This window comes from Ranitomeya imitator, chromosome 6, assembly GCF_032444005.1.
Source record: "Ranitomeya imitator isolate aRanImi1 chromosome 6, aRanImi1.pri, whole genome shotgun sequence".
Classification (NCBI taxonomy): Eukaryota; Metazoa; Chordata; class Amphibia; order Anura; family Dendrobatidae; genus Ranitomeya; species Ranitomeya imitator.
The window spans coordinates 523,997,822-524,024,605 of record NC_091287.1 but is presented as its reverse complement, the minus strand read 5'-3'; the positions used below and the strand labels follow the sequence as shown (position 1 = coordinate 524,024,605).

The following is a 26,784-nucleotide window of genomic DNA, read 5'->3' as shown; positions in this document are numbered from 1 at the left end:
TTAGATGCAGGAAAAGATCCAGATAAAGTAATGATAATCAGCTGGCTCCTATCTTGTGATCCACGGAAGAGTCAATGTTGACACCAGAGGAACGGCGCCGGCACCGGAGGTTAGTATGGGTGTTCTTATTTACAAGGGGGAAACATGGGGGTTGAGAAGACCCGTGGACAACAAGTTTAAAGGGGTTGTTTGCTTTTGGGAATAATTTTATTTTCCTTACTTAAATTCATTTAATTGGGGCTCATAGTCATTTTTGCAATTAGGTCTCATTAACCATTTAGCACTGTTTGCTTTCTGTAGTCTCTGTGCGGCCTTGTGTCCTACTGACCGCAGAATGAGATAACGCTAGTGTATCACATCCGATTGGAGACGCTAATGACACTCGGCTCCTGCTCTGCTAGTACTCTGTGCATCAGAAAAGCGCAGCACAGCTGCAGAGGAGACGGAGAAAGTCATTTCTCCATCTCCTCTGCTGCCGGCGTCAGGGGCAATCGCGCTGCACTCGGGTGACATCTGAGTGCAGTGCAATGTTTCCCACGCACCCATAGACCTATAGGGGTGCATGCCATCCGAATTCAGCATGCTGTGATTTTTTATTTTTTTCCTGTCCGATCGGAACAGAATAAAATCGCCGCCATTGAGAACAGAAACATAGGATTAAATTGATGCTAATGCAATCTGATTTTTAATTGAACTGCATCCGTCTGATTTAATCGCAAGCGTGACCAACCCCTGAGGACACTATTGCCGTCTGACCGGGAGGTTGTAACTCTTCCATTTTCTTTTTCTGAGCTCCTTTTCACTGACTTGTGACCACAGACCACATCAAAGTTGAATGTATGCAAAAAAAAAAAAAAATGCAAATTTTTTTTAATTGAAGCAAATGACAATTTTTTTTTCCGATCCAAATACACATAATTAAGTAAAACAAAAATGTTCCCAAAAGTGGACAACCCCCTTTAATACCCTTTTAGGTCTTAAAAGGAGACTGTTCAAACCAAATACAGGCGCTCGATGCACCTTGGCGTGGCCAAACATTTCAGTGCACCTTCCCACCTACTTCTTTTCCGTCTATCTCCTTCTCAGGTTCTATAAAGCTGGAGCTGTCAATCAAAGAAGAGAAGGATGCAGATATAGGGAAATCAAGTAGGTGGAAAGGTGCAATTACATTTTTGGCCACAGCAAAGATGCAATTCATTAATACATAGAATTAAAGTTCTTATAATTGACCCTTCATGTTAAAATCGGAATTTTAACTGAAAGATCTTGGTCCTTTTTGCAAAATTTGTAACATTGCCCCATTTTTAGGGGTATTTGAGTTTCATTGGGCACCTGAACTTGGGGTGACCTTATGGTATGCGCTCCCTATAGGGTATAGGTGTACCCCTGTGTGGGACGCCCTCTTATCTGCCAGATCAAAAGTTCCCTAAATTAAATACATGACACGAGTGACAATGCCATCGACTCTGACATATACACCTGCAATAGAGAAATCCTCGTTAATTCTGACGTGTCATGCCCCAATTTTACAAGGATCGCAGCCTGTAGTTCTGTGGGTTGTAAGCACAATGCAGGTAGGGGCATGTTGAGCACGATGCAGAAATTCTGGTTGGGTCTTCGTAATCTGCAGCTCGGTCTTTTAAGCTCAAAAACGTGACGTGTTTCACCCATTGATTTGGCACAAACGATTGCCCCATAATGATTAACAAAGGCAGAGCCGCAGGAACATGAGTAATCAGCTGTACTTATCTCGTTTATGGGATTAACCCTTGGAAAAGTGCACGGGGATTGACCGTGTCCCTACACCGATTTTTCACATGTTCTTCACGTAGTTTTGGATGCAGAGATTTTTATTGTGATGTGAAATATGTAAATTAACTTTTGAGCTTAAAGGGTTTTTTTTTTTTTCAAGCTTCTGAAAAGCAAAAAGTACTTACATGTACCTAAGCTATATCCAAAAGTAGTCTTCATGGAGCACAGTTGGGCTATGCTGCCCAGCATGAGACTCACAATCCTGGGCCAGGGAGGGAGAAAGCTGGGGAACATCGGGTTTATAGGATTATGCTCCATACACCGGGATGGCATCAGAGAAGATGAGCATAGGACACTCGCACAAGCAAGAGATAGACATCAAAAGTATGGCTACCTCACTTGTACAGAAGCATCTCCTCATTTTTAAAGATGGAAAAAAACCCTTCCCCTAGCCTATGACTAAGGGTGTGTATACACCTGAAACTCATCAGGTAACAGGCCTCGCCTTGTAATATTTTAACTATGTTTGAATAAAGAATCCATTTAATCCCTGGAGGGTTGTGCCGGAATCTTTCCCCATTTTGCCGTCTACCTTCCCATGAAATTGGTCCTCTGAGGACTTGGATGCTTTCTCCCCTCTCCACCCTCCAGTCTGCCATGTACAACCACAACTGCTACCATCTTTGAAACAAAGGGAATAAAGCACTAAAGCAATCAGGTGCAGTGTGCTATCCTTCCTGGGACAGAAGCAACAGAACAGCCAACTATGTACAGGAGTTATACTAGTTTCACAACGCCGATGTGCCTTCTTACTGTCTGCGTTGGGGGCACATGATACAGACAGTATATTGTGATGGCAGATGATTATGATCTATATGACCACCCAATGATTGTGATGAGTCGGAGTCCGTTAGCAGTAATGAATTGCATTTGTATGGTAAGAAATTCGCAATTGTATAAAATCAAAGAAGCACAAAGCTTGAGATGAACCTTTCTTACATCCACTAGTCCCTGAAATGGACTTGTCGATTATTGGAGCTTGGGTGTGCATGTGCAGATACTATGTTGAAATGAAAGGGAGTTACAAACGGCATCATAAAAGATTAATTACCGTATATACAATATCATTGCAGCACGTCGCACTTCATCAGATGATCTGTGGCCAACAGGTTTACGACTTGTATGAATGATGCTCAGATGATGATCACCTGCTTAGATTTGATCCTCTTCGGTTTAAGGTTATTTACAGTATACACCAAGTAGAGGAGGGGTTTTTAGTTATAGCATTTGTATAGATGTAGAGATTAGATTAGGCACTTGTGACAATCGAGTGATATGTGACCAAAATTGCAAATGTTGATCTACATTACCACATAAATGTACATGATGATAAAACCTTAGTGGAAAGATGACCCCACAACATCTAATAGTCTGATATGCCTTGGAAAGGATGTGGAAAATGGATTGGTGAGGGCATTGGATCTTTTCAATGTTCAGTTAAAGGGTTTCATGGCGTCTTGGGCGTCGATCACAGGTTTCCAACCAATGCGAATCTACAAAGAAGTATTGTGTTTAAAGATAACCCTACATGAACTGCTTTCTCGTGACTCCCCAATAGCGTTCATGGTTTGTTTTGTTTTTTTTTTTGTTTGGTTTTTTAGGCCAAACTTGGAAGTTTATTTTAATAGAAAGAGTAGTGTCACAGGGATACTGCAACAGACAGGGGCTAGAAGATCGCAGTGTCTGATTTCATGAACACCTGCACTGATTAGAACCTTTTCACCATCGTATTTTTCCTTCCTGGCAGTGCAAGGGTTAACCAGTTCAGTTGAACTCCTGGAGCTCTCTAACCTGGATTGTCTCAGCTGTTGGCCACTCCCATTTGCTATATATATGCTCGCCGCTGGCACTTGGAAATTTCCAGTGATAGTTCATACTGCCTTGTTTAGGAGTTGGAGGTGTAGTTCTTGGTTAGAGTATTCGTTTGGAGAGTTGTTCAGGAGATAGTTGCTTGGAGTTTGTTTGTGTGCACATCTTCATCCTCTTCTATTTGGTTTCTCCTTCCTATACCTCCCTTGTGGTCCACTCCATTGTTTTGTGAGTGTATTCTGTATGATTGTAGTTTTCATTTATCCTGTCCATCTTCCCTGGTTTGTCTAGTTAGTGTTATTCTATACACTTCAGCCTCAAACCTCCCTGGGTGGGGGAGAGTACAGTTAAGGGTTTATATAATAATAATAATCTTTATTTTTATACAGCGCTAATGTATTCCGCAGGACTCTACAGTTTGCACACATTATAAGTGCATAACAAGTAACATGAACCCAGCATATCCACCTTCAAGAGTAATCTGGGGGACAGGAATAGACTAGGGCACCTCTAGCTCGAGGGATTGAGTAGGTGTCCACAGTTCCCTCGTGACAAGTAGAGGATGCTGGCAGATATCTGAAATCCAACATTTCTCATCTTGGTTCCCCTGACTTCTGCCATCAAGAAAATAAACCTATTCAGCTGATGGGTTTGTTGAGTTTTGCCTGTGCTGTGTACTAGCACCTTTACAATCCCAGCACGTGACATCCTTTATTATCAGGGACCTAACAGCCCATACGGCATTAAGCTGAAATGTACTGTGGCTCAGAGACTCACTGGCTCCCAGCATTGCAATATTCACCACCAGCCAATCACAGGTAAGCAGTTGACATCGACAAACCCGTAACGATAGCGCATGGCAGTGACATGATGCAATGACCATGATGACCACACCACTGTCAGCTGCAGGCCTCTGCGCCAGCAATGGAAGAATACACTGCATGTCGAGGGAGTAGAGCAGTGTTTCTCAACTCCAGTCCTCAAGACCCCACAACAGGTCATGTTTTCAGGATTTCCTTAGTATTGCACAGGTGATACTTCCATCACCTGCTCAAGCATTAATTCCAGCACCTGTGCAATACTAAGGAAATCTTGAAAACATGACCTGTTGTGGGGTCTTGAGGACTGGAGTTGAGAAACACTGGAGTAGAGGAAGGTAAGAAGAATCGTTCATTTCATTTTTAAATGTGCGGAGGAAGAGCTGCAGAATGGACGACATTAGTACTGGAAGGAGCCCAGGATGGGGGACATTTGACCGGGAAAAGGCCTAGGATGTAGGATGTTATTAAAGATAGAGGCACAGGATGAGGGACTTTACAGGAAAGAGCCCAGGATCAAGGACATTATTACAGGATGTGGGCCAGGATAGGGATATCATTACAGCACGGGGTCCAAAATTGGGAACATTTATTACAGGAAGAAGCCAGGACAGGGAACATTATTACAGGAAACGGCCCAGGATGAGTTGACCTTATGAAAAAGAGGGCCAGCATTGGGAACGTTATTAAAAGATGGGGCCAAAGATGTAGGACATTATTACAGGAAGGGGCCCAGAAAAAAGGGGATTATTATATAGGGGTGAACACTTTTTTATAGGATTTAGAACACTGCAAGGAGCATATAGCTGACCAACTTGCTTGTGGAGGCCCAAATTCAAACTACTCTTTATTACAGCTAGGTTGTCACTTGTGCTACTGAATGGTTTCTGTATTGGTCTCTAGAAGCAATATTTTTTTAGAAATAATATAGTTTAAGATGGAACCTGTCAGCATATAATTAAAGAAGACAAATGGGACCATTAACTTTTATTAGCACCATATTACAGATCCATACATCCTAGACGAGTATCGGTCATGTTCACGGAGCCTTACTTTTACAGTAGCCATTGGAAATGTTGGGTGGGTACCACTTCTTGGTTGCCCTCTGTTAGTTGTAGCTCGGAATATACATTGTCCATGTTTAACCTCCATTAATGTGCACAAAGCTGCCAGTTGATGAGGTTCAGATTTATGTGCTCGTATCATCTAGCATGTGTCATTTTAGTAAACCTCACCCAAACTGGATATGGATGAAATGATGCACTTTCCTGGAAAGATGGTGTAAGGCTAACCCAGCTCTTGGGTGTTGTCATGTTGCATGAGCTGGGTGTGTCTGAGGATTCACAATCATGGAACCACCCAGATAAATAGTCATTTGTACATGTGTCTGCATACAATCTACTGTATATAAAGTGTAGAATATACAAGGCGTATTCTTTTTGCAGGTATCTATTTTATGATCTGTCAACCACTCCTGTCACTAGGGTCACATCAGTATTGGAACATCCATGTCAAAACAAAATTTGGAAACCTATAAATGGGTTCCGACTCTACTGACAAGTCTGAGACATTATCGCCTATCATTAAAATACTCCTTTATTACCGTATTTAAAATAATGTTCCACTTTCGAAATCTCATGTTAAGAAGAAGAGTTGACCACAAAAAGCATCTTTTGCCTTGGAGGACCTGGCCCATCCATACATTATACAAACAGTACATTAATAGCAATAAGAGCTATGTAATGCCTCATTTCACCTGCGGCGATGCTGTAGCAAATTGAGTCATTTGCTTCTGGATTATATATTTCAGCTGATCGCCAGCGATTTCTGCATGAAAATACCTTGAAATGTGCTTATTAGGCTTATTAGTTCCCAAAAGCAGACATTTCCTTAAGTTTAATAATAATTACAACTATACAAAGATGGCAAAATGGAAGCCTTTTTTTTTTACAGAGAAAAATATCCAAGCCTGGCTATGTTTTGTTAAAATCTTTCAAAAGCTTATGGGAGAACATGTTATGGTCCAATGGGACCAAGGTGGAACTCTTTGAGTATAATTTCAAAATGTATATTAGGTGCAAAGCCGACACTATGCATCATCAAAAGAACACAATACCCACAGTGAAGCAAGGTGGAGGCAGCATTGTGCTTTGGGGCGTTTTTTTGGGCAGCTGGAACTTGGGCATTAGACAAGGTGGGGAGAATTATGAACAGTTCAAAATACCAGTCCAATTTGCATCAAAACCTTCTGCTAAAGACCTGTACATGGAGAAGAATTTCACTTTTCAGTCGACAATGACCCTAAGCGACCTCCAAATCAACAATAGAAAGGCTTCACCAGAAGATCTAAGTTATGGAATAGTCCAGTCAGAGCCCAGACCTGAATCCAAACTGACAATCTGTAGGTGACTTGTAGAGGGTATTGTACACAGGACATACCCCGCAATATGACAGATATGGAGCTACTGCAGTGAAGAGTGGGCAAAGATTGCCAATTCTAGACATTGTCATGCTGAAAGACTCCTACGCAAAAAGATTGAATGCTGTCATCAATTCAAAGAGTACCTCAAAAAAGTATTAGCTTTAAGGGCGTGCAGATTTATGCAACCACATTATTTTAGTTCCTATTATTTTTTCCCAACTGAAAAGATTTCAGTTTATTTTTCAACTGAATTGTACAGATTATGGGTGACATTAATGGTGGAAAAAGTTCTGAAATTACTCTTCTTTTAACAAGGGTGTGTAGACTTTATATCTACTATAAGTATTTATCTATAACTAGTAATAATTGGTTGAAGAGTAGGACTTTCAGATAAATAATGGCAAGCAATAGAGATTTCAGACCTATACCACATCGGAATGTTGGTGCCGCTGATGAGCCATGCCTTAGGTTTTAAGTTGAGCAATAATATTTGTGACGTTTCTACCCTTGTTTCTCTGATACAAGACTAATTATATTTTTCTTTTTTTTTTTTTAGGACCTTTCCTACCACTTTTTCGCCTTTGTATTTTATTTTGGGGCCTTTGTTCTGGAGGCTGCTGTGACTTCTCTAGCAAGTCTAATGAGATTTGAAAACTCGACTGTTATCCATCTAGATAATCGCAGGATTGGACTGAATGTTGCAGCAACGGTAAGATATGGAATGATGAAATAATAAACTAATTTTTTGGCCTCCAGAGGCGAAACTTTTGAATGGGCCCCTAACCTGGTAACCCTGATGGTTACACACCCTAATAGTGGAGGAGAACCTCAGCAGATGACCGCGCTGTTACCAATACAAATCTCTATACAAAGACCAACACTGATATTACCGCCATATAGTCTAGATACCAGTCCTGCAGAACATATAGGAGATTACAAAACAGTTCTAAATAGTAACTTACCGCTGACGTTCTTTCTGATGGAATCGTTCACTTTTCCCGTCTTTTCCATCTGGCCCAGACCAACATGACAACTTCTCCAGGCAGGACTTGGCTGCAGAGATTACAACAAAGACACATCTGACTTCTCACATTTCCTGCATCGTCCTCATCTATTCCCAACCTGCACAAATTCTTTATTCTGCTGATACCCCAATACTGAGCCGCTGCTGGCATATGTGTCCCTATTACTGCACATGCTGTGTGGTACTGTGTGCCTATAGATCAGGGGTGGGGAACCTCAGGTCCCAGGGCCATTTACGGCCCTCGATGACCTTTAGGTCCCTAGGCAGATTCTCAGGGACTGCATTCTTGGGCAGGGAGGTGTATTTTGATTGCCACCAGCTCAATAATTTCTTCTTGCTCTGTTAGAACACACATGCAGTGTTCACTACTGAACACTGAAGGTCATGCAATGAAAGATTATGTCCTGACTCCAGTGCCAGAGTCAGGATGCACTTTGTGGGTGGAGCTTGTACGGCTCCCGAAGGATGGTCTAAATATCCAAATGGCCCTTGGTAGGAAAAAGATTCCCCACCCCTGCTCTAGATGGTAAAAGAAATCTCTAGAATATATTAATGCCAAGTGCAAGTTCCCTAGAAAACAGCGCCCACATTTTCCCCCTAGAAAGTAACAATGCCCTGTGTGCCCCTTTGACATTATCAATAACCTGAGTTCCCCTATAACAATAAGTTCCCACTTAATATTTAATAATGTTCCAAGTATCCCCCTGTACAGATTCCCTCCACACAGTATAATGCCCTCACACAGTATACTGACCTCTTAGCCCCCATACTGTTTGTTGGCCCCAACACTGTACAAAGACCCCACATTAACTCCCACACTGTATGATGGTCTCCTCACTGTAATCATCACACTGTATGATGGCCCCCTAAATAGCCTCCATATAGCATAATACACCTCATAGTCCTCCATATAGTATACTGCATTCATCATAGGCCTCTATATAGTATAATGTTCTCCCCATAGGCCTCCATTTAGTGTAATGCACTCCCCATAAGCCTCCATATAGTATAATGCATTCCCCTAGGCCTCTATATAATTTAATGCACTCCCCCTAGGCCTCCATATAGTATGGCATTCACCATAGGCCTCCATATAGTATAATGCGCTCCCCATGGGTCACGATATGGTATAATTCACTCCACATAGGCCTCTATATAGTATAATGCACTCCCCATAGTCCTCCATATAGTATAATACACTCCCCATAGGCCTCTATATAGTATAATGCACTCCCCATAGTCCTCCATATAGTATAATACACTCCCCATACGCCTCCATATAGTATAATGCATTCCCCTAGGCCTCTATATAATTTAATACACTCCTCATAGGCCTCCATATAGTATGGCATTCACCATAGGCCTCTATATAGTATAATGCGCTCCCCATAGGTCACCATATGGTATAATTCACTCCACATAGGCCTCCATATAGTATAATGCACTCCCCATAGGCCTCTATATAGTATAATGCACTCGCTATAAGATTCTATACTGTATAATGCACTCCCCATAAGACTCTATACTGTATAATGCAGTAAATGTATGCCTCCATACAGTATAATGCAATCCCCATAAATATATAAAAAAATTCAATAATGAACAATCACCTCTCCACCTCATTCCCCCGCCGCACTGAGCGCCCATTCATCTCAGCACAGCGAGCGCTATGTATTGATGTCATCATGCCCGCTGTCAGTGTCTATGTCATTGACATCAGACGCAGTGAGGGAGTGATGGGACAGGGAACGTGTCGCTACCTGTCTTATCATTGCTTTCATATATAGCAACAAACAGCCGATACAGTTGAAATTGCGATGATGGTGGCACCGAGCCCCCCTCCTGCTCCAGGGCCCCATAGCGGCCGAGTGGCAGTGTAACTGTATGGGCACTAGTCTGCACATGCTGATATAGTTACAATAGCGTAGATACGGGTGGGCTTCTCAGAGCGGGGGGCCCAGGGTGACCGCCCCCTGGCACCTACACTACCGCTCATCGGCCCAGTCAGCAGCTCCATCAACATTTACAGCAATTTTGATTCTGGAAATAACACTGAACTGAACTAATTTTTTGAACTGTGGTAAACCATTTGAAAAGCACAGTATGTTACAAAGTGATAACATTTTTAATTTATATAGTGAATCATCATTTACTACTGTATATAAAAACCAGTGATGCAATGGGTTTGTGGACCAAATTGGCCCATTAATGCCAAATTCAAGTTTAATAGAGCTTATAGGAAATGGATGGTTGGTTGTACATGGCGCTATGTTTGTCGTGCAGAAAACATGAGAGAAATGGGATTGTGGGTAATCTCATTCATTAAATCCTGCCGCTAACAGAGTCTAGTCATCTCTGCATTGTGATCTGAACAAAGGCCTGCTGTGTCTAGAAATTCTGCCCTCTCTTGTAGGATTGATGTATTGATTTTCTGGTCCTGTGACTTATTCTGGGTACATTTTTCTCGTCTTGCGTTCCCCTCTCCAAGTACAAGGTCCTGCACTGTTGTGTAAGTGTGTTACACTCCGCCCTGGAATGCGGAGATGGAATTCGGCAGATAAGGTTTCATGGCATTGGAGTATTTGTGGTGCAATTATGGGACACTTGATGCCTGGGTTATATCAGCATACAACCTTCAAGGTTTCTTTCCTTGAGGATGGAAATGTTGAAATGGAAATGTGTTTGCGTGTTTTATGTTAATATCTTAAAGGAGCACTGACACAATAGGGCCGAGTTATTAATCCTTTGCAATATTGAGGTTCGAGACTGGACCACCAACTCCTCACTATGACCCACTCTATTGCCCTTAAGGACACCATTCTCTCTTGCCTCTTGGCTCTCCTCTTACCTCTCGCTCACTGTATCACCTGCCAGCTCTTCCTCCCCTTCCTGCCGGGGTTCCTCAGGGTTCAGTCTTAGGTCCCCTCCTCTTATCTCTATATACTGCCCCCATTGGAGAAACCATCATTTTCAGTACCATCTCCAGGGCCAGGACAAGGTATTTTGGTGCCCTATGCAGATGAAACGGACGGCGCATCAACCCCCCACCCTGATGACCCCTCAGCACCCAAGTAAAGGAACAAGTCGGAGACTAAGGTAAAAGGACCCCTAAAGTACCCCTCCAACACTTTTCACCATAAAATACCTGCAAAAGTGATGTACTTTAGGGATGAGGATCAACAGAGAGTTAGATATGGAATCATTCATTGCTTGCAGACCATTTACACAATGCGAGGGATAATTAGCAATATTCAACCCTGACCTCCTATATTTTATATGTTAGACCCAAGGACGGTCGATATGACCTAACTATAATGGGGGCCATTTGGTTTCAATTAGTGTCCAGTATTTGGCAGATGCCCTAATGGAAACTAAACAGACCCCATTATAGATAAAGGGGTATGGATACGTATGATTGTTTTTTAAAGGCGTGCTCCCATCAAAATGTTTATCCTCTTAAGGCCACATTCACATGTTGAGTATTTTACATCAGTATTTGAAATGTGCGGCCTAAAGAGTATATCAGGGACTTTCCGGAAAACCAAAAATGTGTCTAAGTACTGACAGGCAGGTAGTTTCTACTTACCTGTAGTTGCTACTTACCTGCCTGTTGTGCACGGCGCCATTCACCCCCGTCACACAGCAGTCACAGACCACTCCTGCCGGAGATTCAGCTGCCTCTGCTGACGTCATGTCCATCAAGCGGTGGATTCTTTTCTGCTCCGCTCTGTTAACATTTGGGAAGCGTGAATCTGGCTGTCAATCGTAATTCCGTCTGAAGTCCTGCCCCGTTTACTAATGTGCCTGTTAGTGCTTAGTGCTTTTGAATTGCCTTTTTTTTAACAATCCTTTCATGGCTGCGGTTATCCCGGTTGCTTGTGCACCTTTTTCTACCACACTTTTTCCTTCCACTCAACTTTCCATTAATCTGCTTGGATACAGCACTTTGTGAACAGGCAACTTCTTTAGCACTTTGTGGTCTACCCTCCTTGTGGAGTGTGTCAATGATTGCCTTCTGGACATCTGTCAAGTCAGCAGTCTTCCCCATGATTGTGGAGCTACTGAAACAGACTAAGGGACCTTTTAAAACACTTAGGAAGCCTTTGCAGGTGTTTTTGTTAATTATTCTAATTTACTGAGATAATGACTTTTGGGTTTTCATTGGCTGTAAGCCATAATCATCAACATTAACAGAAATAAACACGTGAAATAGATCACTCTGTGTGTAATGACTCTATAGAATATATGAGTTTCACTTTTTGTATTGAAGAAGTGAAATAAATTAACTTTTCTCCATCGTCTCATTGGGGGACACAGGACTGTGGGTGTATGCTACTGCCGCCAGGAGGCTGACACTAAGTAGGTATAAAAAAAAAAAAAGTTAGCTCCTCCTCCATAGTATACACCTTGCCACTGGCCCTGACAGCTCCAGTTTATGCTTAGTGTCCGTAGGAGGCACATCTCTGGGTTTTCCCAGATGCTTTTTTTTTTTTTTTTTTCTTCCTCTGAAGATAAGACAGGGGCGACGGACCCTTTTGAAGGGGTCCGATCTCCCCAAACCAACAACGGGCGAGCACGTGGAGTGTTGCCTCCACGTATCCTCTCCCGCGACGTGGGATTTTTTTGCCGGACTAAGAACCTGACCACCCTGAGGTAACGGAACCCTAGGTTGTACAGGCATTCATTCCTTGTCCGTGCAGCCTCCACTTCATCACCAATGCACGGACTATGGTGTTTAAAGGAGGCAGACGGTCCCTCTCCTCGCCTTCTGAAGGGTGTAAGGAGTTAGGGTGCCTGCACCGTCTTTTAATATTTATATATGTATATATATTTATATGTGGATTTTTTTGGTCTAACCTCATGCGCTGTCAGAGGGCTGCTGGTACTGCACAGGTGGCGACTATTATCCGGCGCTGTGCTGGGTTCCAGCGTTATTCCCCACAAGCAAACTTGGGCAGGGGCAGAAGTCCCGCCCCTTTTTTTCGGCGGTTTCCTGTTCTCTAGGCAGCCTGAAGCATTATGGATCTTGTAGTCTGAGCATGGGCGGAAGTCCCGCCCCTTTTTCGGCGGCTTCCGGTTTTCTGTACGGCCTGTGGCATTATGGGTCTTGTAGTCTGGGGGAAGTCCCGCCTCCATCGGCGGCGGTTTACTTCCGGTTTCGAGCACCCAGCTTTCCCGGGAGAGCAGGGGAAGGAGTAAAATCTAGATCCCTGCTTCGGCCTAAACCAGGTCCATGTGCGGTAACTCCTCCCACTTTTTCAGGCATCCGCCCTGTGAATTAGTTTATATGTGTGGTTTGCACAGGAGACATGGTTCAGTGTTGGAGAGCATACGGGGACACAGGACTGGGGTGAGTGCTACTTCCCTCAGCCTGACAACAGTATTTGTTCTAGACCTAGTAGCTCATAAGGAGATACGGAGCATAGCGGCTTTAGAGGCATCATGTCTAGAAACCCTAAGACTCACTCAGTTCTGTATTCCTCATGCATTACCTGTCGGTCTGCTTTTCCGCATGCGCAAAGTAACCATCTCTGTGAGGCTTGTGATTCCGAGCGTGTGCAGGAGCCCCCGTCTGCTACCCTGTCTGCTACCCCGCCGGCTATCCTGCCAGGTGTGCCTGTACCTGGGTCGGCAGTGTCTCCCCCTGAGTGGGTCATATCATTAACGCAGTCTATGGCGTCTCTAACAAAGGCGGTTGAGTCCCTTCAAGCCCCTGTCAGGGACATTCATCCGCCTGTTTTGGAAAGATCCTCCGATTTTCAGGATCCTCTGGCCTGCAGGGGCCGTACTCCCTCTAGGCAGACACAGGGGAAACGATCCCACACAGCGTCTCCCGGTCCGTCAGGTGCATCAGCATCTTTGAATCCTGTCTCTCGATCTCCCTCTCCTGCGGAATTTAGTGAACACGGTTCGTACTATGACTCAGAGGGTCTTTTGATTTAGAAGCTCCTGGTTATCAGGAATCTGTTGACAGTCTCATTGAGGCCGTTAACCAGACTTTGGGAGTAGAGGATGTGGCCACCTTACCTTGGTAACTCCGCACATGGAGTACTGTGTCCAGTTTTGAGCACCGGTGCTCAGGAAGGATATAATGGAACTAGAGAGAGTACAAAGGAGGGCAACAAAATTAATAAAGGGGATGGGAGAACTACAATACCCAGATAGATTAGCGAAATTAGGATTATTTAGTCTAGAAAAAAGACGACTGAGGGGCGATCTAATAACCATGTATAAGTATATAAGGGGACAATACAAATATCTCGCTGAGGATCTGTTTATACCAAGGAAGGTGACGGGCACAAGGGGGCATTCTTTGCGTCTGGAGGAGAGAAGGTTTTTCCACCAACATAGAAGAGGATTCTTTACTGTTAGGGCAGTGAGAATCTGGAATTGCTTGCCTGAGGAGGTGGTGATGGCGAACTCAGTTGAGGGGTTCAAGAGAGGCCTGGATGTCTTCCTGGAGCAGAACAATATTGTATCATACAATTATTAGGTTCTGTAGAAGGACGTAGATCTGGGTATTTATTATGATGGAATATAGGCTGAACTGGATGGACAAATGTCTTTTTTCGGCCTTACTAACTATGTTACTATGTTACTATGTTACCTTCTGGTCATAAGGTGTCCTTTAAGAAATTCAAGCAACCTCATAAGGTGTTTTCTACTCATCCTGAGTTTGAGGATTTAGTCCAACGTCACATGGAGCGACCAGATAAACGTTTCTTAGGCCAGAAGGCCCTAGGTGCAAGGTATCCTTTCGCTCCAGAGCTTTGTAAAAAGTGGGCAGAATCCCCTTCAGTGGATCCTCCCGTGTCCCGTTTGGCCTCTAGTACGTTGCTGTCTCTTCCTAATGGGTCGTCTATTAAGGATCCGACTGATCGGCTCCTAGAGAGTCTAGCTCGGTCTCTGTTTGAGGCTTCAGGGTCAGCCCTCGCGCCGTCTTTTGCGGCCACATGGGTTGCCAAAGCTATGATAGCTTGGTCAGAGTCCGTAACTAAGGCTCTTCAGGATAAGGGTTTTCCTGTAGAGGTGATAGAGATGTCAAATCAGATATCTTTAGCAGGAAATTATCTGATTAATGCATCCTTGGATGCGGCAAATTGTTCAGCATTGGCTGCGGCAAATGCTATTGCTATCAGAAGGGCCCTATGGCTAAGAAATTGGCGGGCAGACTCTACTTCAAAAAAGTCCCTTACATCCCTCCCTTATCAAGGTGTCCGTCTTTTTGGCGAAAAATTGGATCAGCTTATATCTGATACCACGGGAGGTAAAAGTAATTTCCTTCCTCAGCAAAAGGTTAAGCAACCTTTTCGTCGCCAATTTCAAGCAAGATTTAAATCCTTTCGTAACTCCCGGTGGTCTGCGGCACCAAGCGCAGGTCCCCCAAGTCGGCCTGTCCAAGACAGGGAGCACCAGGTCTCCTATAGGGCCAATCCATTGGCAAGAATGCGGTATCAACCGTCAAGATCTAGGGGATCTAGATATCCTCGATCTTCGACTAAATGACTGGAGGCAGCCTCTCGTCGCTTCCAACACAGTAGGCGGTCGCCTACTACTGTTCCATCAGTCCTGGCTGTCAGTTGTTCACGACAGATGGGTAAGAGACCTGGTGGTTTCAGGGTACAAAATAGAGTTTTCCTATCTCCCTCCAGGCTGATTTTTTTCCGTCCAGTCTTCCCAGTTCAAAAACCCGTCTAAGAGCTTTATTCAGAGCAGTCGAGTCTCTTCAGTCCAACGGGGTCATTGTCCCTGTTCCAAAGGAAGAAAGGTTCAAAGGGTTTTATTCAAATCTGTTTACGGTTCCCAAAAAGAATGGGACCGTGAGACCCATTCTGGACCTAAAGTGTCTAAACAAATTCATCAGCACTCGTCGCTTCCGTTTGGAATCTCTCCGCTCGGTCATTTCGGCTATGGAAAGGGGAGAATTCCTGGCTTCCATAGATATTCAAGACGCCTATCTGCACGTTCCTATATTTCTTCCACATCAAAAATTTCTATGGTTTTCCATAGGCGAGCGACACTTCCAATTCACTGCATTACCTTTCGGGCTCGCCACTGCTCCCAGGGTGTTCACGAAGGTGATGGCAACAGTGATGTCAATCCTGCACTCTCGAGGCATAGTCATTCTGCCTTACTTAGACGATCTCTTAGTCAAAGGATCAACTTTTCAGGCATGTAGGGACAACGTCAACATCTCTTTGGACACCCTAGCTCGTCTAGGGTGGCTGGTCAATTTAAAGAAGTCATCTCTAGTACCATCTCGGAAGATCTCTTTTTTAGGGATGATCTTTGACACCTCTCGGGGGCTAACTATTTTACCCCAGGACAAGGTGCTTTGTCTCCGGCAGGAGGTAAAAATTCTTCGGCAGCCGAGTTTCCATTCAATACGGTTCTGCATGAAGGTCTTGGGCAGGATGGTAGCAGCTATAGAAGCGGTTCCATTCGCCCAATTCCATCTTCGTCCATTCCAACAGGCACTTCTGTCAGCCTGGGACAGGAGTCCTTTGTCTCTCAACCTAAGGTGTCGTCTGTTTCCTGGGGTCAGGCAATCCCTGATGTGGTGGATGAGGAGTTCCTCCCTACTTCAGGGGAAAGCCTTTCCTCCAGTTCATTGGCTGGTAGTCACTACGGACGCCAGTCTTCTCGGTTGGGGAGCAGTGTTTCTCCAGCACACGGCTCAGGGTCGTTGGTTCCCAAGGGAATCAACCCTTCCAATCAATCTGTTGGAGATAAGGCCAATTTGGCTAGCCTTGCAGCACTTTCACCATCTTCTGGCGGGTCGCCCGGTGCAGATCCAATCGGACAATGCCATGGCTGTGGCCTACGTAAATCATCAGGGGGGCACTCGCAGCAGATCAGCCATGCGCGAGGTAGGGCAAGTCCCCCCCTGGGCCGAGAACAATCACTCTGTGATCTCGGCAGTTTACATCCCGGGCAAGGAGAACTGGGCAGCGGACTTTCTGAGCCGACAGGGTCTTGCGCCCTGGGAATGGTCTCTTCACCCCGATGTTTTTCGGCAGATATGACTACGCTGGGGAATCCCGGACGTGGATCTAATGGCCACCGGGTTGAATGCCAAAGTACCCAGGTTCGTTGCACAGTTTCGAGATCCAGGAGCAATTGCCGTAGACGCACTAGTCCTATCTTGGAACCAATTTCGTCTTCCATATCTGTTTCCCCCTCTGGCGCTGCTTCCAAAGGTCGTCAGGAAGATCAAGTTAGAGGGAGTTCCAGCAATTCTAGTCGCCCCAGATTGGCCTCGGAGGTCATGGTACGCAGACCTAGTTCAGCTGATCGTCGGGGTTCCTTGGCAGCTACCAATGCAGCCAGATCTTCTGTCGCAGGGGCCGATATTCCACCAGAACTTAGAGGCCCTGCGTTTGACGGCTTGGCCGTTGAATCTTGGATTCTGACCCAGGCCGGTTTTTCTCAGAAAGTAGCCTCAACTATGGTTAATGCTCGAAAGACAGCTTCAGCACGCATTTACCACCACACCTGGAAAGTCTTTCTCTCATGGTGCAGGAAGAAGGGTCTTCCTCCTCTTCGGTTTTCCATTCCTAATGTCCTAGCTTTTCTCCAATCTGGTCTAGACTCAGGTCTCGCTCCAAGTACCCTTAGGAGGCAAATATCAGCCTTATCGGTTCTTTTCCAGTGCAGGATCGCTACCAATCTGCAAGTAAAAACTTTTTTGCAGGGAGTCTCTCATATAGTGCCTCCTTACAAAGCTCCAATAGAAGCTTGGGACCTTAATTTGGTCTTGAGTGCTCTTCAGGAACCTCCATTTGAGCCACTCCAAGACGTTCCTTTAATGTACCTTTCTTGGAAGGTTTTGTTTCTGGTAGCTATAACTTCCATTAGGCGGGTATCGGAATTAGCGGCCTTGTCCTGTCAGGCGCCGTTTCTACAATTTCATCAGGATAAGGTGGTGCTGAGACCAGCTCCTTCCTTTCTGCCAAAAGTAGTCTCCTCATTCCACATTAATGAGGACATTGTCTTGCCTTCTTTTTGTCCTGCGCCTACACACCGGGTGGAAAAAGCTCTCCATACTCTAGATTTGGTGAGAGCTCTGAGAAGATACGTTTCTCGGATCGCTTCTTTTCGAAAGACCGATGTTCTGTTCGTTCTTCCTGCGGGTCATAAAAAGGGACTCGCAGCCTCTAGATCGACCTTAGCCAGATGGATAAGAACTACTATTCAGGAGGCCTACCGTATCAAGGGTGCAGCCATCCCGGCTGGGATCAGGGCACACTCTACTCGGGCGGTAGGGGCTTCCTGGGCGCTTCGGCACCAAGCTTCAGCAGAGCAGATTTGCAAAGCGGCCACTTGGTCCAGCCTGCACACTTTCTCTAAACATTATAATATCCACACTCAGGCCTCTGCTGATGCAAGTTTGGGAAGGAAAATTCTTCAGGCTGTGGTATCACACCTATAGGCGGTAAGTGCCTAGGGGTTTTCTTCCAGTGAGTCTTCTTCCCACCCTGGGACTGCTTTGGGACATCCCACAGTCCTGTGTCCCCCAATGAGACGATGGAGAAACAGGGATTTTTGTGTTACTCACCGTAAAATCCTTTTCTCCGAGTCATTCATTGGGGGACACAGCTCCCTCCCTATTCATTTTATTTGTCTATGGGGTTGTTCAGACTGTAGTATTATTCTAGACATGTTGTCTTTGCTCTAATGCTGTTTTGTTTTCTCTATCTCCTACTGCTTGTGCACCAAACTGGAGCTGTCAGGGCCAGTGGCAAGGTGTATACTATGGAGGAGGAGCTAACTTTTTTTTTTTTTATATACCTACTTAGTGTCAGCCTCCTGGCGGCAGTAGCATACACCCACAGTCCTGTGTCCCCCAATGAACGACTCGGAGAAAAGGATTTTACGGTGAGTAACACAAAAATCCCTGTTTTGACAATTCCCAATATGTCCTTAACAACGGCAGGAGATGCTGGGAATTGCTATCAGTCGTTATCAGTCTGCGGACCATACAGGAACCACAGTAATGATGAGAGTAGTCAATATAAACATGTATAAGATAATCAGCCGCACTCTCACAAGATTGCAATAGTGTTTGTTTTATTTTAACATGAAATCCTCATTCATCCCACCGTTGAATATCAAAACAAGTGATGATGGGTATAGCGAGAGGTTACGTTTCAACCCAGCCTGGGTCCTTTTTCAAACATCACTATAAAAGAATACACACAGGTCATTGTGCTGTTCACATACATGTGATAATAACCAAGATAAATACGGTGAAAAAATAAAAGTATATTCATCCTAATATTAGAAATAATAAAAAAAAAATAAAACAAATATCAATCAGAAAAGAAAACAAGAAAGAACAAAAAGGACACAGCAGTCTAATGTTATAATATTCCACAACCTGTAATAAAGCATACAGGGACTAGAGCAGATCCCCTATGTATTGGTGTGTGTGTATATAACACTAGATGGTGGCCCGATTCTAACGCATAGGGTATTCTAGCCACATAGTATATATACTACGTGGCCTGTGCTATATACTATGTGGCTGCTATATATATACATACATATTGTAGAATACCCGATGCGATAATGTAGTCCACGCAGTATATAACACAGCCCAAACAGTATATAACACAGCCCACATACTATATAACACAGTATATAGCAGCCCCACAGTATATAACACAGGCGACGTAGTATATAACACAGGCCATGCAGTATATAACACTGGCCACGTAATATATAGCACAGCCCACGTAGTACATAACACAGCCCACATAGTATCTAACACTGGCCAGGTAGTATATAGTAGCCACGCGGTATATAACACAGCCCACGTAGTATTTAGCAGTGTGGGCACCATATCCCTGTTAAAAAAAAATTAAAATAAAAAATACTTCTATACTCACCCGCCGGGATCCAGCAAAGCTGGGGCGATGCGTGTGCGGCTGCTGCCATCTTCCGTTCTCAGGATGCATTGTGAAATTACCCAGATGACTTGGCGGTCTCGCGAGACCGCTAAGTCTTCTGGGTAATTTCGCAATGCATCTCTGGGAACGAAAGCTGGCGGCAGGCGCGCGGCTCGACGGACTACGGAAGGTGAGAATAGCCTTTTTTTTTGTTTTTTATTATTTTTAACATTAGATCTTTTTACTTTTGATGCTGCATAGGCAGCATCAACAGTAAAAAGTTGTGGACACACAGGGTTAATAGCAGTGTTAACGGAGTGTTTTACCCGTGGCATAACGCGGTCCGTTACCGCCGGCATTAACCCTGTGTGAGCGATGACTTGAGGGGAGTATGCGGGCGCTAGGCACTGACTGTGGGGGATGTTGTGAATTCTGTTGTCGAACTCCCTCCTGTGGTCGTGAATGGTACTTTGGCGAGTTCTGTCTATGGGCTCCCTCTGGTGGCTATGAGTGAAGCTGCTGCTTCTGAGGTTCCTTACACAGGTGACGTGGTTTATCCTTTGGTTGGCTGCTCTATTTAACTCCTCTCAGATCATTACTCCATGCCAGCTGTCAATGTTTTTGCATTCGTTCAGTTCGCTCCTGGATCTCTCTGGTGACCTGCCTTCTCCTGCAGAAGCTAAGTTCCTTATTGTCTTATTTTGTTCTCTGTTTTCTTGTCCAGCTGGTTTTCTTGATTTTGTCTTGCTAGCTGGAAGCTCTGGGATGCAGAGTGGCCCCTCCGCACCGTGAGTCGGTGTGGAGGTCTTTTTTGCACACTCTGCGTGGTCTTTTGTAGGTTTTTGTGCTGATCGCAAAGTTACCTTTCCTATCCTCTGTCTATTTAGTAAGTCTGGCCTCCCTTTGCTGAAACCTGTTTCATTTCTGCGTTTGTGACTTTCATCTTTACTCACAGTCAATATATGTGGGGGGCTTCCTTTACCTTTGGGGAATTTCTCTGAGGCAAGGTAGGCTATATTTTCTATCTCTAGGGCTAGATAGTTCTTAGGCTGTGACGAGGCGCCTAGGTCTGGTCAGGAGCGCTCCACGGCTATTTCTAGTGTGTGTGATAGGATTAGGGCTTGCGGTCAGCAGAGCTCCCACATCCCAGAGCTCGTCCTGTATGAGGTTTAATTATCAGGTCATTCCGGGTGCTCCTAACCACCAGGTCATAACAGGGGGAGTAGGGAGGGAGTAATCGGACTGTGGCCGTCGCTGATTGGTCGTGGCAGCCATGACAGGAAGCTGGCGAGACCAATCAGCGACGCGGGATTTCCGTTACAGAAGATGCAGACAGACAGACAGACAGACGGAAGTGACCCCTTAGACAATTATTTATATAGATATATATATATATATATAGTGTGTGTTTATATAATTCTTCAAATCAGGAAGGAATTGATAGGGGAGGCAATAATATATGTTCAAGAGCAAGAAGTAGATAGAAAAAAAGGGAGCAGGGAATGAGTAGATAAAAAAAAGTCAGATTGTCTGGGATAGTGCATTCCACAGAACAGGCACACCACGAGAGAAGTCTGGGAGACAGAAATGTGGGGTTCAGATTATAGATGTTAGGTTTAGGTCATTAGTGGAACGGAGAGCGTGGGTAGGACGATAGACAGGGATAAGGTAGGTGAGGTGAGATGAGGTAAGGCAGTGCAGAGCTTTATGGGTGAATGGGATAAGTTTATATTGTACTCTCTAATGGATGGGAAACCAGTGCAACAACTGGCACAGGGTGGAGGCATCGGTGTAGTTGCTGGGCAGAAATATGACCCTGGCTGCTGCATTCAGTGTAGATTGGAGAGGAAAGGGGATTAGTAAGAAGGAGACCGATTTAGTAAAGATGCAAGAGTCCAGATGAGAACAAATAAGAGCAACAGTAGGAGTTGTTGTAGCGTCAAAGGTAAAGAAAAGGTGAGAATCTGGCAATTTTACCCTTTTGTCAAAAAAGCTGGTTGAACCATACAATACGAGCTTTTCTAACGTCTCCCTATTTTCACATTAGATTGTAAGCTCCTGTGAGCAGGGTCCTCATTCTTCATTCACTTGTTGGTTAGTTTACAACTGTGTTGTTTGATTTTTTTTTCTTTTTTTCTGTACAATTTTTGCCACTTTTGCAGCATGCTACAAATTGGATAAGTTGAATATTATGACGAAAATATTCGTGCAATAATTTGTAGCTTTGTGCTGATTTGCTCTTTATCTTCCCACGTGAGAAAAGCAGACACTAGAAATTGGTGCGTACCTTTCACCGCTCAATCCTGACATATGTAATGTACTTGCACTCTTGAGAGATGTAACAGATTTATTAAGAGGTTTGGGCCTCTGAATAAATTTGGTGCATCTTTATCCTGTGCATTATTAATTCCCTCTCCCTTCCCCCCCATAGAGTAAACAAGAATGCATCAAATTTATCACTGCAGCTCATGGTGGATGATAAACTTGGTTAATCTTTTGTCTAACTGTACACTACCTATATTTTTAGGCTACATTTTTATATATATTGTTGCACTTTAAGCCCCGCCCATTTCCCGCAAAGCCACGCCTACTTGTCTAATGAGGTGCAAAAGTGTCTAAAACATGTGTTGCCAGGTGTGTACCCCATTTTTGCACTGCACAAACATGTAGTCTCTTTTCTATCCATCCATCCATCGATCTACATATATATATATATTTTTTTTTTAATTCCTGTGTCAAACTCCTCCCTGTCAGGACTCCAAACACTTTTCGATTTGGGTTTTACAACTCAAATAAATCTAACGGGATTTTTCCAGATGAGTTGGTGTAGTATTATCAATGCATAGGAAAAAAAAGATTTTTCAGATGCTCTGTCAGGAGATGTTTAATGCTATTTTGTCTATATGTGGCCACTAAGTGGTTGTGATGGGAATTACAACCTGCCAATGGTTTTGGAAGAATCCCACAATACTGTAGTGAATTATTTTATTATTTTGGTGAGAAATTCAGTCTTTAACCTAATTTGTGGAAACCGTAGAAGTAAAAGTACCCAAAATTACATTAATAAGGCACTTGATGTTGTCTTCCAAAAAATACTGTATGTCGCGTCAGAGTTACTTGATGTAAATGTGAGCATATCCTAAAGCTTTTGCATATCTAATAAAGCTTTTGGAACTTTTGGGCATAATGCCACATGTTTTAGACACTTTGTGACTTATTCGACAATGGGGCGCCATTTAGTTGGGAAAGAGGCGTGTCTTTAAATGTAATGCGCTGCCAGGCACGTGCAGAAAGCAAATAGTGCATTAATTGTTGCTGCAAAAAAGTGTTGGTGCATTTACAATATTGCATTTCTCAACATCTATTTACAACTACATTCTGCTCTCCGCAAATAAATGTGATTCTTTCAATAATAGATTTTTTTTCTTACATTTTTTTCCAATATTCTTTTTGACTAATTTCTTCACTATGTTGAAGGTCTCTGCTGTCGTTCACTGGATTGAAACCGGTTGTGTTTAACGTCCAGCGGCTAAAAGTCAGTCCTGGTTATCTGATGATCACGCAGGGTCGCTCCCTATGTATTTTTCCATCACATGACACATTTTTCAACCAAATAAAAGTTTTCTAAAAGTATGAAAGCAAGCAGAGATCGTGAAAACAGGAATCATTTGGGAAATGGGTTAAAAATGTTTTTTTGTTTTTCTACAAAGAAATAATTTTCAGGAATATTCCTCTAAGGAGGTTTTTCAACAAACGATGGGCGATAACGTACCGCTGGCGGTCGGACCATTGCGACCCCCTTCAGATGAGGTCGGATCTCCAGAATGCTGATGCTCCCACAATAAGTTATACCCAAAGTAGAACTTTCAATTTTAGTTAAACTCTTTAATTGGATGCTTCAAACATCTAATGTTACCCCTCTACATGGGCAAAACATCATTTACTGGGGGTCTACAAAGCCTCATCTGAATGGAGAGGAGGTTTTGCATGTGCACACTTGACCTCCAATCCATCCAGAGGCTAGACTGAGCCCCATCGATTAGTTTTTCCGAACCCTGTGAGTGGGGAATAGATTTGGTGCTAATCAATTCACACAACTCAGTCCATCAACCATGACCGTAATCTCTGGCCGCTGGTTGGGAGTCCTGAGAATCCCCTCTTACCTGTGTCTGAGGTTCTCCTTCTGATTAGCTGTGCTTCACGGCTGGCTAATTTAAAAGTACAACCATGGAAGCCATTAGGTAAGTGATGGCTCTTCCGGCTCCTGTCCAACGGACAGCGTCTACCGTCGTGGCCTATGGACTGCGTCCTGCAAATCAAGACCCACCAAATAGTAGGGAATAAATTCCAATCTTGATACACCTCTTCAGCGGACGTTCCAATTGTCCCAATCTCCCCTTCTCCATGACATACATACATCTACAGAGCTTCTGGACAGCCCCTTTTTCCTCGCTATGTAATCTTACGTTTGGTCAAAAGCTAAAGCCAACGCACATGAGTCAATGTTTTTTCCTTCTTTTTCTCCTTTCTCCCCAGATTTTTGCCTTCGCTGCCACTGTTTGCTATGGATGTAGCACGGTTTTGGGATTCCGTAGATGGAGGCAATAACAGCCAGATGGACCCGCCGGAATCTGATAGTCGCGAATGGATGAAAAGAGCAAGAATTTGGAATGGGCTTCTTACAAATGTCACCCGAGGATGATCCTGACATCAGAGACATTGCCGCCCGAAAAGACTGATGTACATTTCCCTGTAGGCACTTATAGTTTATCTCTTACACACGACCGCTCTGCAGAGAGCTGGGGGGGAGCTGCGGATTTTGTACATTTATAATATTGATTGTTCGTATGGGAGTTTTACAATAAAAGAAAAATTGAAAGGTCCTTGGTCGTGAAAAGTGAAATCCAAAATCACTTCTATGAATGATGCACCTAGTTTTAGAGCGTTTCCAAATGGTGCCATTTAAAGGGATTCTATTAAAAAGGCAATTACGGTAAATCCACATAAGGGATTGTTCCTCTTGAGTGATGGACCTCATTTCATTTTATGAATCGCTTTATAGGGGGAATTCGGTAGCAAACATGATGTGTGTGTGTGTGTGTGTGTGTGTGTGTATATATATATATATATATATATGTATATGTATATGTATATGTATATGTATATGTATATGTATATGTATATGTATATGTATATGTATATATATATATATATGTATATGTGTATATATATATATATATGTATATGTGTATATATATATATATATGTATATGTGTATATATATATGTGTATATATATATATGTATATGTGTATATATATATATATATATGTGTATATGTATATATATATGTATATATATATATGTATATATATATGTATATATATATATATATATATATATATATATATATATATTAGTACAGACCAAACGTTTGGACACACCTTCTCGTTTAAAGATTTCTCGGTGGGCGCGGCCATCTTCCTGAGGCTGCGCGTGCGCAGATGGAGTCTCCTGCTTCCTGGGGCTTCAGGAAAATGGCCGTGGGATGCCGCGCGTGCGCAGATGGAGTCTCCTGCTTCCTGGGGCTTCAGGAAAATGGCCGCGGGATGCCGCGCGTGCGCAGATGGAGTCTCCTGCTTCCTGGGGCTTCAGGAAAATGGCCGCGGGATGCCGCGCGTGCGCAGATGGACATCGCGGCGGCCATTTTCCTGAAGCCGAGATTCGAACATACGCCACCAACGGGAAATTAAGCAAGATGTGGGGGAGAAACAGCGCTGTGACCACGCCCATCTGACCTGACCAGCCTGATTGACAGGCGAAAAAGGACACTTTTTAAGGTATTTCGGCAGCATAGGTAGGGAATCAGGGGACAAAAAATACCCTATTGTAAAGCACAGCTCAGGCCCTATTTAACGGTATTTTTATCTCCTACTGAAAAAACGGGGTGACAGGTTCCCTTTAAGACAAATTACTCCCAAGCGCTTTCACACTCACTACATCAGATGCCTTAAATACAGCTTCTCTTACACAGCCTGCAACTCACTGCAATGTTTGCAATTTTCATGTATAAATATATTCATGTATCTATAATATAACGCTGGGAGCGTCACTCTGTCCGAAGCCTCTATAGACTGCGCAAGCGCCGGCGCAGTCTGGGCCTCACAGAGCGACGCTCCCGGGAGATCGCGGTGTGCGTTCACACTGAACGCACACCGCGATCTCCACCGCAGAAGCAGGGACCGCCAGGAGGGTGAGTATCGGCCTATATTCACCTGTCCCCGTTCCATCGCTGAGCGCCGCCATCTTCCCGGTCTTCGGCCTGTGACCTTCAGTTCAGAGGGCGCGATGACGCGCTTAATGCGCGCCGGCGCCGCCCTCTGACTGAACAGTCACAGCCAGGAGACCGGGAAGATGGCGGCGCTCAGCGATGGAACGGGGACAGGTGAATATAGCAAGTGCTGGGGGGCCTGAGCTGGCGGCGATACCGGCACCTGACCCCCACAGCGCGCCGGTGTCCCCGCCTGCTCAGGCCCCCCAGCACTCGGCGCCGAGCGGGTCAGAGGCAGTATGGGGACGCAGGATGGAGCAGCACATAAGGATGGGGACGCAGGATGCAGCAGCACATAAGGATGGGGACGTAGGATGGAGCAGCACATAAGGATGGGGACGCAGGATGGAGCAGCACATAAGGATGGGGACGCAGGATGGAGCAGCACATAAGGATGGGGACGCAGGATGGAGCAGCACATAAGGATGGGGACGCAGGATGAGAGCAGCACATAAGGATAGGGACGCAGGATGGAGCAGCACATAAGGATGGGGACGCAGGATGGAGCAGCACATAAGGATGGGGACGCAGGATGGAGCAGCACATAAGGATGGGGACGTAGGATGGAGCAGCACATAAGGATGGGAACGTAGGATGGAGCAGCACATAAGGATGGGGACGCAGGATGGAGCAGCACATAACAGTATGGGGACGCAGGATGGAGCAGCACATAAGGAT

At 44.4% G+C, this 26,784-nt stretch overlaps 1 protein-coding gene across 1 annotated transcript in view; it reads left to right on the top strand.

Moving 5' to 3' along the window:
- MAL2 (mal, T cell differentiation protein 2) overlaps positions 1-24,659 on the top strand; it is a 96,404-nt gene extending 71,745 nt beyond the window's left edge. Inside the window, exons 3-4 of the mRNA XM_069731826.1 lie at positions 7,418-7,570; positions 24,313-24,659. Coding sequence (XP_069587927.1) covers positions 7,418-7,570; positions 24,313-24,384 — 225 coding nt within the window. The 3' untranslated portion in view covers positions 24,385-24,659. The remainder of the gene's footprint in view (positions 1-7,417; positions 7,571-24,312) is intronic.
- The last annotated feature ends 2,125 nt before the right edge of the window (positions 24,660-26,784 follow it).